The sequence below is a fragment of the Triticum aestivum genome, chromosome 5A (genome assembly GCF_018294505.1).
Source record: "Triticum aestivum cultivar Chinese Spring chromosome 5A, IWGSC CS RefSeq v2.1, whole genome shotgun sequence".
Lineage (NCBI taxonomy): Eukaryota > Viridiplantae > Streptophyta > Magnoliopsida > Poales > Poaceae > Triticum > Triticum aestivum.
In genome coordinates, this window is record NC_057806.1 from 636,121,218 (window position 1) to 636,133,497 (window position 12,280).

Below are 12,280 nucleotides of genomic sequence, written 5' to 3' on the forward strand. Positions count from 1 at the left end.
CCTTTGCTACAAAAAGGATTGGGCCACCTTGCTGCACCTTTTTTACTTTTGTTACTTGTTACCCCTTACGAATTACCTTATCACAAAACTATTTGTTATCGATAATTTCCGTGCTTGCAGAGAATACCTTACTAAAAACCGCTTGTCATTTCCTTCTGCTCCTCGTTGGATTTGCCACTCTTACTTATCAAAAGGACTATGATAGATCCCCTATACTTGTGGGTCATCAGAAGGTCATTCATGGGCGATGCCATGGTGGGATAGACAAGGTTGCTTCTTTGTGGACCCTCCGTGGGTGGAGCCCTCCGTGGACTCGCACAGCCGTTACCCTCTGTGGGTTGAAGTCTCCATCAACATGGACGTACGATAGCACCACCTATCGGAACCACACCAAAAATCTTCGTGTCTCCATTGGGTTTACCTTCTCCAAACCCTTCCCTTTACCTTCATATGCAATGTTTTACTTTCCTCTGCTACATTCTTAGAATTGCATGTGTAGGTTGATTGCTTGACTTGTGTTAATTGCTAAAATCTGCCCACAACTAAAGTTGGGAAAAAGTTTAGGTTTTTATTTGGTTAAGTAGTCTAATCACCCCCTCTAGACATACTTTCAATCCTCCTATATTTTTGCCTCGGGGACATGTTTTTTTGCGTGAATACCGGTGCATGCCTGACGATGGCATAGGCGAAGATGACAGACTACTACAACGAGATTCGGGAGGTCGAAGTTGATAGCGAGGAACACCATTTTTTTGAATTCTCTTGTTTTTGCACTTTCTAGGAGAGTAATTTTTCGGTGTCAAGAAAATTGAGAAAAAAGTAAGTTACTTATTTTCAATTCTAGAAGGTCCCAAGAAGCGGAGGGGTAGAACGTGGTGCCCATGGGCCCCTTGTGCTCCCAACTCACAACCAGGGGCGCGACCAAGGCCACATGGACCCCAGAGGCACCCCTCCACCGCCTCTCCATGTTTCCCTTGCATTATACATTCCTTAAACTTGTATACATAGAGGCATAAACATGGATGCCAAACAAATGTACTATATATATATATATATATATCAAAATGAACTATTCCACTCTACACACAAATACCATCACCTCTTATGAACTCGTGTTTGTAAAACATGGATACAAAAACTATTACAGGTTAGATGATAAAACAAGGTACAAAAACAAAGGATGAAATAGGGATATGTGGGCTGAAGCAAGAGCTTATAATGGAGCTGGTGGAGTAGAATGGATCTCTTTCCTCATTTGCCACTTCACTATTTGGTGGTAGCGTGCCTTGTACCCTGAGTATGCCATGGTACTTATACATGGGCAAAGGGGAGGCATATCCCATGGCCAGCCAATTTGCACTTCCTTCACCATGCAAAAAACCTCCACTCTTTGCTCACATAAATATGGCAAATGAAATTGGGAGATTATATATATATATATATACATTAATTATGCACATCTTTGGAAAGCCATATCGGTGACTTATGCGACGACAAAGGGATGCGTTGGATAGCACAATAGAATGGATGTAGGATTAGGGAAGGCTGATGGGACGAAGAGCACTGATGATGTAGTGGATCATGTGAGAGAGGCGCTCAGGGCAGGAGGGAGGGATAAGTAGGTTTATAAATATTTAGAAATGAAAATATATTACAAAATTATTTAAGGAGTTTTATAAACGCAAGGACATACTTCAGAGTATTGTGTTAAAAATCAATGTATCGCAAAATGTTAAAATAATCTCAAGTACCTCCGAGCCTCTCCCTGACAAATTATGCAAAACATACCCTCGATTAAAGTTGACAAATAAATTATGTAACTATTTCTTTCTGGTATTGTTTGTAAAAGTGACAATGGACAAATATGCATGCTATTTATTACATTGCGCCATATTTATATTGGTGCCGATCAAGCAATATATCAATGCCATGGAATGAAGGATAGAGTCTCATGTTCTTCTTGCTTAGAACGAACGAACTTAAACATTAATCTTTAGAAATTAAACAACACAATGAAAGTAAACAACACAACAATGCATACATAAGAAAACATAGCTCCATAAGCAGAAAAATATTTCGTCCATCGCTCAAGGAAGTTCGAATGTGCTAGACCATGGTGTTCTTCTTCTTGTTGATGACTTCCTTAATTATAGACTCGAGATCCTGAACCTTGAAAGGCTTGGGCACAAAAATATCAGCACCAGCACTTATGAACACCTCCATGGCATCATCATCAGCTGACATCCCAACAATCTTCACATCAGTTTCCCCCATAGCACGGATCTTTACAACTGCCTATTAAGCAACACAACAAGAGAATTTTTAGTTTATTTGCAAACTTAAATCAAGGACTTATGTTCAAATCAATACATTTCTAAAAATTGTAAATACATTGAAAATCCAAAGAGGAAGCTAAGCACCTCAGGACCAGTCATGATGGGCATGTCCTTATCGCAAAAAATAATGTCAAACTTCTTGCCCTCAAGGAATAGGTCAACTGCTTCTTTTCCATTCACGGCGAGAGTAATCTCACATTGAAAATTGTGTAACTTCTGCGAGAGGACCATCCTTTGAACTGTGTTGTCCTCAACAACCAGTGCCTTCACAGAGGAGGACCCTTGGGCCTTGGATGCCATGATCAACTAAATGAATTTGAAAATAGAATAAAGAAATTAGTTATTCCCTTACACACTCATGCCAAATACACGCAAGGAGATTGTTATTCTTGAAAAGAGTCAATAGAAAAATGTAATATTAATTAGTGACATCATAGTTTCACTAATATAGAATTCCCAAAACATGATCAATAAGTAATAGAAGAAATATGGTACTTTCCATACTATAGATTGATGATTGTTATATGCATGATTAATTTTGCATGTTTTCCATTTATGAAATCATGTAGCTCCAAAAAATAGACGCATCCAAATAACATCAACATAGAAAATAAACCATAAAAAATGGCAACATGTATGTATAGAGGCATAAACATGGATGTCAACACAAGCGTACTATATAGATCAAATGAACTACTTACACCCTACACATATATAACCTCACCTCTTGTAAACTCATGTATATAATACATGGATACAAAAACTATAAAGGGTGGATGCTGAAAAAAGATTGATAAACAAAGGATGGAGTAGGGATATGAAGGCTAAGGCTAGAACTTACAATGGAGGAGATGGAGGACGAGGAGGTCCAGGAGGAAGAGAATGGAGATCTTCCCGCTCTTGCTGCTTGACTGCTTGGTGATGGTGTGCTTTGTACCCTGATTATGTTGTGTTATATATAGAGGGCCGAAGGGAAGATGCAGCTCATGGCCAGCCATTCTCCATCGCCTTCACGATGCAAAAATCCGCACCGCTCTCCACTCAAATAAATATGGCAAACCAATATTGGGAGATTTTATTAAATAATGATCCATCTTTCCAGATATGCAAGATTTCCCGCTTCTATATTGATAGAGGGGCATGTTGGGTAGCACGAGAGAAGTGATGGAGGGTGGATATGAAGAAGAACATTGGCGACATAGAGGATCAGGGGAGAGTGTCGATCAGTGGTGGGTAGGTGGGATATGATGCGTTATAAATGTTCATATATTCAAATATATTGCATAAATGCAAGGAAATGCTTTATAGTATCATGTTAAAAAACAATATATCACAGAATATTAGGAAATCTAAAGAGATCCTCACCTTTCTCCTATGAATTATGCAGAAACAATATTAAACGCATTAAATAATTATATTTAACTATTTACTTTTTTGATATTTGTTTATATATGTGTCAATGGGAAATATGCATGCTACTTATTACATTGCATGGTGTCAGTTTATATGTCTCCAATGTATCAATGCACCTTGTTTGGGTACAGTGAATTACCACCATACACAGATAGACCGGCAGACACGCCAGCACAAGAAATCAACCCGACGTATGATTTTACAAGCGTAAAAGGATGGAAGACATTGTACAAAGAGTTCTTTATTGATATACGCAACTTTACAACGTCAACTTACAAGGCTCCAAGTCTCAACAATGTATTGAGGTCAGAGCAGTCACTACAAAAATAGACACATCTGTGACATTATGCCCCAAACCAAAACTTGTTCTGTCATGGATGTGGCACTTCCATGACGAGAATTGTGACAAAAACACATATCATCATAAATGTGGTGTGGTCCTACTTCTACGGCAAAAAGTTATGACAAAATTGGGTGTTACCATCCTAGGCACGTTGGAGTCGCACCTACATGACATTCCTTGGGCCGTCCCTGACATAAAAGATCGTGGTAGAAGTGAGGATGAGAATTTTTTGGGTATTTCCTGGTATACAGTGGGCAATCGGTTGGTGGTCAGGCCCAAGCGATGCAGTACATAGGACTACCAACAACACTTCGAAACCCACATATATCACTTGCTATCGCTCGGCCCATAGTTGAGCCCCATGTTTCTTGTGTCTTAGTTTCTCCTCGGGCTGAAGGATGAGTTGCGATTAGTGTCCGCCTTCAGGCCCCAAGTTAAATCACCCGAGCTACAATTTTTTTATTCTATCTTAGAGGAAGAACTCAAGCAATAACAGGTTCCGTGCACCAGTACCCCGTGCGTTGCTATGTCTCCATCGTATCTCCGTCTAGAAAGCAAAAGTGTGTATGTTTGGATAATCTTTCTAGCATTTGATCAATGAAAGGTAGAGGGTAATGATCCTTTTTAGTAGCTTTATTTAATTTCAAAAATCAATTACCATTCTATAACCTTTAACAATTCTTTGTGGGATCAATTCATCTTTATCATTAGGAACAACAGTAATACCTCCCTTCTTAGGGACACAATGGACAGGACTTACCCACTAACTATCAGCAACGGGATAAATTATACCTGCCTTGAGAAGCTTTAGTATTTCTTTTCTTACCACTTCTTTCATCTTAGGATTTAACCGTCGTTGGTGATCAACAACCGGTTTAGCATCTTTTTCCAATTTTATTTTGTGCTAGCATAGAGTGGGACTAATGCCCTTAAGATCATCAAGAGTATATCCAATAGTAGCACGGTGCTTCTTCTGAGTTTTCAATAATTTTTCTTCTTCATCCTCTGAAAGGTTAGCACTAATAATAATAGGATATATCTTCTTTTCATCAAGAGTATCAGGCAATGGTTTAAGCTCAAACACGGGATCACCCTTGGGTGGAGGAGGATCCCCAAGAATCTCTACAGGCAAGTTGTGTTTCAGAATAGGTCCCTGTTTAAAGAATACTTCATTTATTTCCCTTCTTTCGTTCATAAACATATCATTTTCATGGTGTAGCAAATATTGTTCTAAAGGATCACTAGGAGGCACGGCAATAGAAGCAAGGCCAATAGTTTCATCTTTACTAGGTAATTCTTTATCATGGGGTTGTCTACGAAATTTAGCAAAATTAAAATCATGAGACATATCCCCTAAACCAACAGAAACAATATCCTTTTTGCAGTCTATCTTAGCATTAACAGTACTCAAGAAGGGTCTACCAAATATAATGGGACAAATGTCATCTTGTGGGGAACCAAGAACAAGAAAATCAATGGGATATTTAACTTTCCCACACAAGACTTCAACATCTCTATCAATCCTAACCGGTGAAATAGTATCTCTATTGGCAAGCTTAATTGTAACATCAATACCTTCTAACTCAGCAGGTGCAATATCATGCATAATTTCTTCATATAAATAATGAGGTATTGCACTAGCACTAGCACCCATATCACATAAGCCATGATAGAAATGATCTCCTATTTTAACCGAAATAACAGGCATGCCTACAACAGCTCTATGTTTATTTTTAGTATCGGGTCTAGCAATTCTAGCAGCTTCATCACAAAAGTAAATAACATGCCCATCAATATTATCGACCAAGAGATCTTTAACCATAGAAATACTAGGTTCAACTTTAATTTGCTCAGGGGGTGTAGGTGTTCTAGTATTACTCTTACGAATCAGAGTTGAAGATTTAGCATGATCCTTTATTCTAACAGGGACAGGTGGTTTCTCAATATAAGCGGTAGGAACAATGGGATCAACATTATAAGTGATAGTATTTTCTTCAACTTTAATAGGTTCAACTACTTTTACTTCAATGGGAGGATGATGTTTAAGCCACTTCTCTGTAGGGAGATCAACATGAGTAACAAATGATTCACAGAAAGAAGCTACTATCTTAGAGTCAAGTCCATATTTAGTGCTAAATTCACGAAAAGCATCGGTATCCATAAAAGATTTAACACAATCAAACTTAGGAGTTATACCTGACTCCTTACCTTCGTTGAGTTCCCAATCTTCAAAGTTGCGTTTAATTCTTTCCAATAAATCCCATTTGAATTCTATAGTCTTCTTCATAAAAGATCCAGTACAAGAAGTATCGAGCATGGAGCGATTACTGAGAGAAAGCCGAGCATAAAAAATTTGAATAAAAATTTCTCTTCAGAGCTCATGATTGGGGCATGAATATAACATTGACTTAAGCCTCCCCCAAGCTTGAGCGATGCTTTCTCCTTCGCGAGGCCAAAAGTTATATATATATATATATATATATATATATAATTACGATCACGATGAACCAGATGCATAGGATAAAACTTCTGATGAAATTCCAATTTCAATCGGTTGTAGTTCCATGATCCAATATCATCACATATGCTAAACCATGTCAATGCCTTTCGCTTCAAAGATAAAGGTAAGACCTTCTTCTTGATAACATCCTCGGGCATACCTGCAAGCTTAAATAATCCACAAACTTCATCCACATAGATTAGGTGCAAATCGAGATACAATGTTCCTTCTCCAGTAAAAGGATTAGCTAGCAGTTTCTCTATCATACCCGAAGGAATTTCAAAGTAAACATTTTCAGTAGGCTCAGTAGGTTGAGGAGCAACTCTTTGCTCTATTGGTCAGGGTGAAGATACCCCGAACAAGCCCCTCAAAGGATTATGTTCCATAGTAACAAGTGACAGTAAATTTTAGCACACTATATAAATTTTTCCTTACCCAATTCCACCTACAAAAGGCGGTTCACTCCCCGGCAACGGCACCAGAAAAGAGTCTTGATGACTCACAAGTATAGGGGATCTATCATAGTACTGTCGATAAGTAAGAGTGTCGAACCCAACGAGGAGCAGAAGGAAATGATAAGCAATTTTTAGTAAGGTATTCTCTGCAAGCACTGAAAATATCTGTAACAGATAGTTTTGTGATAAGGTAATTTGTAACGGGTAACAAGTAATAAAAGTAAATAAGGTGCAACAAGATGGCCCAATCCTTTTTTAGCAAAGGACAAGCCTGGACAAACTCTTATATAAAGGAAAGCGCTCCCGAGGACACATGAGAATTATCACCAAGCTAGTTTTCATCACGCTCATATGATTCACGTTAGTTACTTTGATAATTTGATATTTGGGTGGACCGGTGCTTAGGTACTGCCCTTACTTGGACAAGCATCCCACTTATGATTAACCCTTCTTGCAAGCATCCGCAACTACAAAAGAAGTATTAAGGTAAACCTAACCATAGCATGAAACATATGGATCCAAATCAGCCCCTTACGAAGCAACGCATAAACTAGGGTTTAAGCTTCTGTCACTCTAGAAACCCATCATCTACTTATTATTTCCCAATTACTTCCCCTAGGCCCAAACAATGGTGAAGTGTCATGTAGTCGATGTTCACATGACACCACTAGAGGAAAGACAACATACATCTCATCAAAATATCAAACGAATACCAAATTCACATGACTACTTATAGCAAGACTTCTCCCATGTCCTCAGGAACAAACATAACTACTCACAAATCATATTCATGTTCATAATCAGAGGGGTATTAATACGTATAAAGGATCTGAACATATGATTTTCCACAAAATAAACCAACTAGCATCAACTACAAGGAGTAATCAACACTACTAGTAACCCACAGGTACCAATCTGAGGTTTTGAGACAAAGATTGGATACAAGAGATGAACTAGGGTTTGAGAGGAGATGGTGTTAGTTAAGATGTTGATGGAGATTGAACCCCTCCAGATGAGAGGATCGGTGGTGATGACGATGGTGATGATTTCCCCCTCCCGGAGGGATGCTTCCCTGGCACAACAGCTCCGCCGGAGCCCTAGATTGGTTCCGCCAAGCTTCTGCCTCGCGGTGGTGGAGTTTCGTCCCAAGAGCTTGCTTATGATTTTTTCCAGGGCAAAAGACTTCATATAGCCAAAGATGGGCACCGGAGGCCTGCCAGGGGGCCCACAAGACAGGGGGCGCGCCAGGGGGTAGGGCGCGCCCCCCACCATCGTGGATGGTGGGTGGCCCCCCTCTTGTGCTTCCTTTGCCCAATATTTTTTATATATTCTAAAAATGACTCCTGTGGAGTTTCAGGACTTTTGGAGTTGTGCAAAATAGGTCTCTAATATTTGCTCCTTTTCCAGCCCAGAATTCCAGCTGCTCGCATTCTCCCTCTTCGTGTAAACCTTGTAAAATAAGAGAGAATAGGCATAAGTATTTTGACATAATGTGTAATAACAGCCCATAATGAAATAAATATCGATATAAAAGCATGATGCAAAATGGACATATCACTGGTCACCGAGCACTATCGCAGAGCTGGAAGCCGCAGGCGTCAGCGAGGTCTCCGCGGAGCCCGCGCGAGCTCGTGTACATGCCAGCGCCAGTGTCCGTGCCCATGCGCGCCCCTCCACCCACCTTGGCGCCGGCCCCCGTGCGTTTGTTGCACCCACCGCGCCCCTCCAACCACCGTGCCGCCGCCCCCCGTGCGTTTGGCTGCACCCGCCGCACACGTGCCCCTGCCTGTGCGCGCCCCTCCACCCATCGCGGCGCCGGTCCCCGTGCGTTTGGCTGCACCCACCACGCTCGTGCCCGTGCCCATGTGCGTGCCCCCCTCAGCGGCATGGGACGCTACCGTCGACCGCTACCTCTCAACGGCGCCAGTTTCCATCCTCCTGCGCCCCGCCCGTCGATCGCGCGACGACATGATGTTTGATTTATAGGTGAAGAACATTTTGTGCTGCCTTGAAGACTTCAACAACAGCGTCCCAGAGGACGACAATGACAATGACGGCACGGCACGCCACCTCCGCTGCCGCCAGAAATAGTTTTTTGGGGGTTTAATATTGTATCGTGAATTCTTGATCATATGAATATAAATTCGTAGTGTGACTGAATGAAAGATATGGTTTGAACAAACTTGTGTTTTTCTCTCTTAATGTACAGACTTATCAAACGATTTTATTTTGAAAAAAACATCAATGGTTTTTAAATATAAAACACTCATCGCAAACGTTTTAGTTAGAACACCTGTATGGAAACCGACAGCTTCCCAAGGAAGCCAAGGGAAATGTGCCGAGCAGGATTTCTGCATCCCTTCAATGCAAACGGTTGGTTTGCATGACCCGTGTGCAACCATGTACAAACAATTCGGTAAGATTTGCATATATGTCCTTTTGGGTATGTTGCCATTTGTCAAACTGGAAAGATTGACATTTGTTTATCTAGTAACATTGCCATTTGTCAACCTTGTAACACTGCAATTTGTGAAAATATGCAGCTAAAAATCACTAGCACTATCTAATTTTTGCAACTAAAATCACTAGCACTGTTCATATGGACACCACTAGCAGGCATGAGTTGATGGACGCATATGCAAATGTACCATTGATTACATACAAAAAGTTATCAACCCACAATGACAACGAGGATACATGTTGGATTATATATCATTTCCAACAAAACATTCTAGTAAAGTAAAGTTTTTCTCACACAACAAATAACAAAGAGATGAAATGAACTTCAGATCAACCACTCATCGGCGTTGGAAACGCTTGCTTTGAACCAGAAGTGATTCTCTGGGAAGGGCCAGCTACTGTCAATCTTGAGACCAAGGCGGGACTGATCATCCAGGCTAAAGCGGCCTATGTCAGGACCCATATTGGGATCATTGGGAAGCATAGCAATGTTGGAGGTATAGATATAGTTTCTTCTCACAAATGGTAGTAACGCTGTGTCAAAAGCAGCTGGATCGCCTTCCACCATCATTGGATAGTTTTTTCCAAGGAAGAGCGAGTTTCCTCCAAGACTTTCAACACTGAACCAGGGAGAAGGTGTTGGCGCTAGTACACTATAGTATCCATCCCAAATACCCTGCAACGGATGTTGGAATAGGTTTGGAGAGTGCAACCATGCGAGACAACACCTGCTTCCATAGTAACATCAGCAGTGCCCTGTATACAGACAAGAAGAGGTGATCCATTAGAATAAGTTGGCAGGCGCCATTGAGTATATGGGTCCTGCTCGTCCTCATGCTCGTGATCATCAGCATCGTCATCTCCCCCTTGGTTATAAATTTTTTCAAGTATAGGTGGTGGAATGTTCACATGACCTTGGAAACACAAGAAGGTTAATTAGTAAAGGGAAACTAGCTAACTCGCATGCATGTGGATGAAACAATTACAATTACGGTGGAAGACTAATGTACCGAAAGCATCACGATTCCATGCAAAAACAGTGCCACGAGTGGTGGCAGCAAACACAAGACCCTCATATTGAATTGCATCACAGTACTCATCCGTGTACAGAAATTGATTTTTGAGCAATATTCATCGAGGCATGGAAGTAAGGACGGGAACAAGCTTGTCGAAGATAGCAACAACATCATAGTTCGTGTAATCCCAAGAGCGGTTGGGAACTCAAAAAATTGCTATCTTCCATAGACGACAGTCACCATGATCATATTTGAAATCACGTAGAATGCCGCTGTACTCAACCTCTCGGCAGTCGTCTAACATTTTTGGAAGTGGAACCCGGTGATGAGTGTACACATTCACAAGTTCCCACTCGCATTTGTACCCAATATAAACAACCCAATCTCCATTTGCGCCTGCCCAAGCCTTGCCCCCAAGTGATGGCATCTTGACACCATACGTATCATTATCAAGCGGCATCAACTTGCACAAGGCGAGGCTTCCCTCGTCCCCACGCCAGTCAGCAGGGTCACGATGATGAAGATAGGGGAGATCAAACCGCTCCTGGACCCTTGGGTTCCATATAATGATGTTATTAGTTGAGTCAAGAATGGTCTTGAACGAACTTGCCATGCTAGCTGAGGTGATGACGTCGCACCGATCAATGAGTTCATCCATCGCGTCATCATCCAGATCGGGGCAAGAATAACGGGGTCGTTTTCAGCCTGTTCCCTCCATGGAGAAGATGATCGAACAATGGCAGAAGGAAGGGTGAAGGCAAATGGAGGAGGGAGGAAGAGCGTGCGATAGCAGTTCCAAATCGATAGGGAAAGGCGAAGAGTTGGTGGACGGTTGTCACGATACACGAAGAGGCGCCTGGGGAGCGAACGGTTGCCACAGAGGTCACACACTGACGACAAGGGCCGAGTGAACCGCATGTGTATATCACACACACCTTGATCTGGCTGACCGTTACTTTTGTGTTGCCTAATCACAAACAGTTCATCCGAGTGAACCGTATGTTGTATATCGCACACACCTTCATCTGGCTGCCTATTTCTTTTGTGTTGCCTAATCATAAACAGTTCATCCGAGTAAACCATATGCTGTGTATCGCACACGCCTTCATCTGGCTGCCCATTTCTTTTGTTCCTCCTCATTGTAGATAGTTAATTAAACTGAACCGTATGCCCTTCACCGCACACGCCACTAAAATCTGAACCGTGTTTGATGCATCCGTCATCGCAAACATTTTATACATTTTTTGACAGTTTTCATACATCACCGTTTGTGATTATTGCATCACACATAGTTTCTCGAAGGGTCTCTGATCGTAGTGTCACGTTAGCAGCATCCGGCAGTAGTGGGTAGATGGTGACACACCGGCCATACCGCAGTACACCATTCCAAGATTGCCAATCCGGCAAAGTGCCGCTGTCGTCATCAACCTCTTCAACTAAGAGAACGAGCCGGAGCAGGCTAGGGAGTAAGAACAGCCGTGCGCCGCCGAGCATGATGGTATCAACGCGCCCTAGTGCTTGAATGGTTCAATGTTTAAACATGTGTTTGTCGCCCCCCATGGAGCGGAGCAGATCAAGAGTGTTAAAGCGCCGCCGCGCAAGAGCAGGAGTACGCCGCCGTGCATCAGTTGCAGTTTTCCACAATTAATTGGGCAACTATCTTGTTCTTAATTAACTAAAAGGCAAAGCTTTTGCTTCTTCCGGCCAGTTTTATGTAAAAAAAATGATGTAAGTTTGAATGTAAGTGATCCAGTATG

At 41.6% G+C, this 12,280-nt stretch overlaps 1 protein-coding gene across 1 annotated transcript; it reads right to left on the reverse strand.

Moving 5' to 3' along the window:
- Positions 1 to 1,935: 1,935 nt before the first annotated feature.
- Positions 1,936 to 3,248, reverse strand: LOC123108103 (two-component response regulator ORR42-like). The gene is made up of 3 exons (XM_044529956.1): positions 3,178 to 3,248; positions 2,421 to 2,642; positions 1,936 to 2,295 (listed from the first exon to the last, which is right to left on the reverse strand). Exons 2-3 carry the CDS (start codon positions 2,634 to 2,636, stop codon positions 2,107 to 2,109), a joined length of 405 nt encoding a protein of 134 aa, XP_044385891.1. The 5' UTR covers positions 2,637 to 2,642; positions 3,178 to 3,248; the 3' UTR covers positions 1,936 to 2,106.
- Between the last annotated feature and the right edge of the window lie 9,032 nt (positions 3,249 to 12,280).

Excerpts from the sequence above, each read along its gene's own strand:
- LOC123108103 (XM_044529956.1), bottom strand. The coding sequence starts at position 2,636 with ATGGCATCCAAGGCCCAAGGGTCCTCCTCTGTGAAGGCACTGGTTGTT. Across the intron at positions 2,296-2,420 it reads CCATCATGACTGGTCCTGAG|GCAGTTGTAAAGATCCGTGC; the intron begins GTGCTTAGCTTC and ends GTTGCTTAATAG.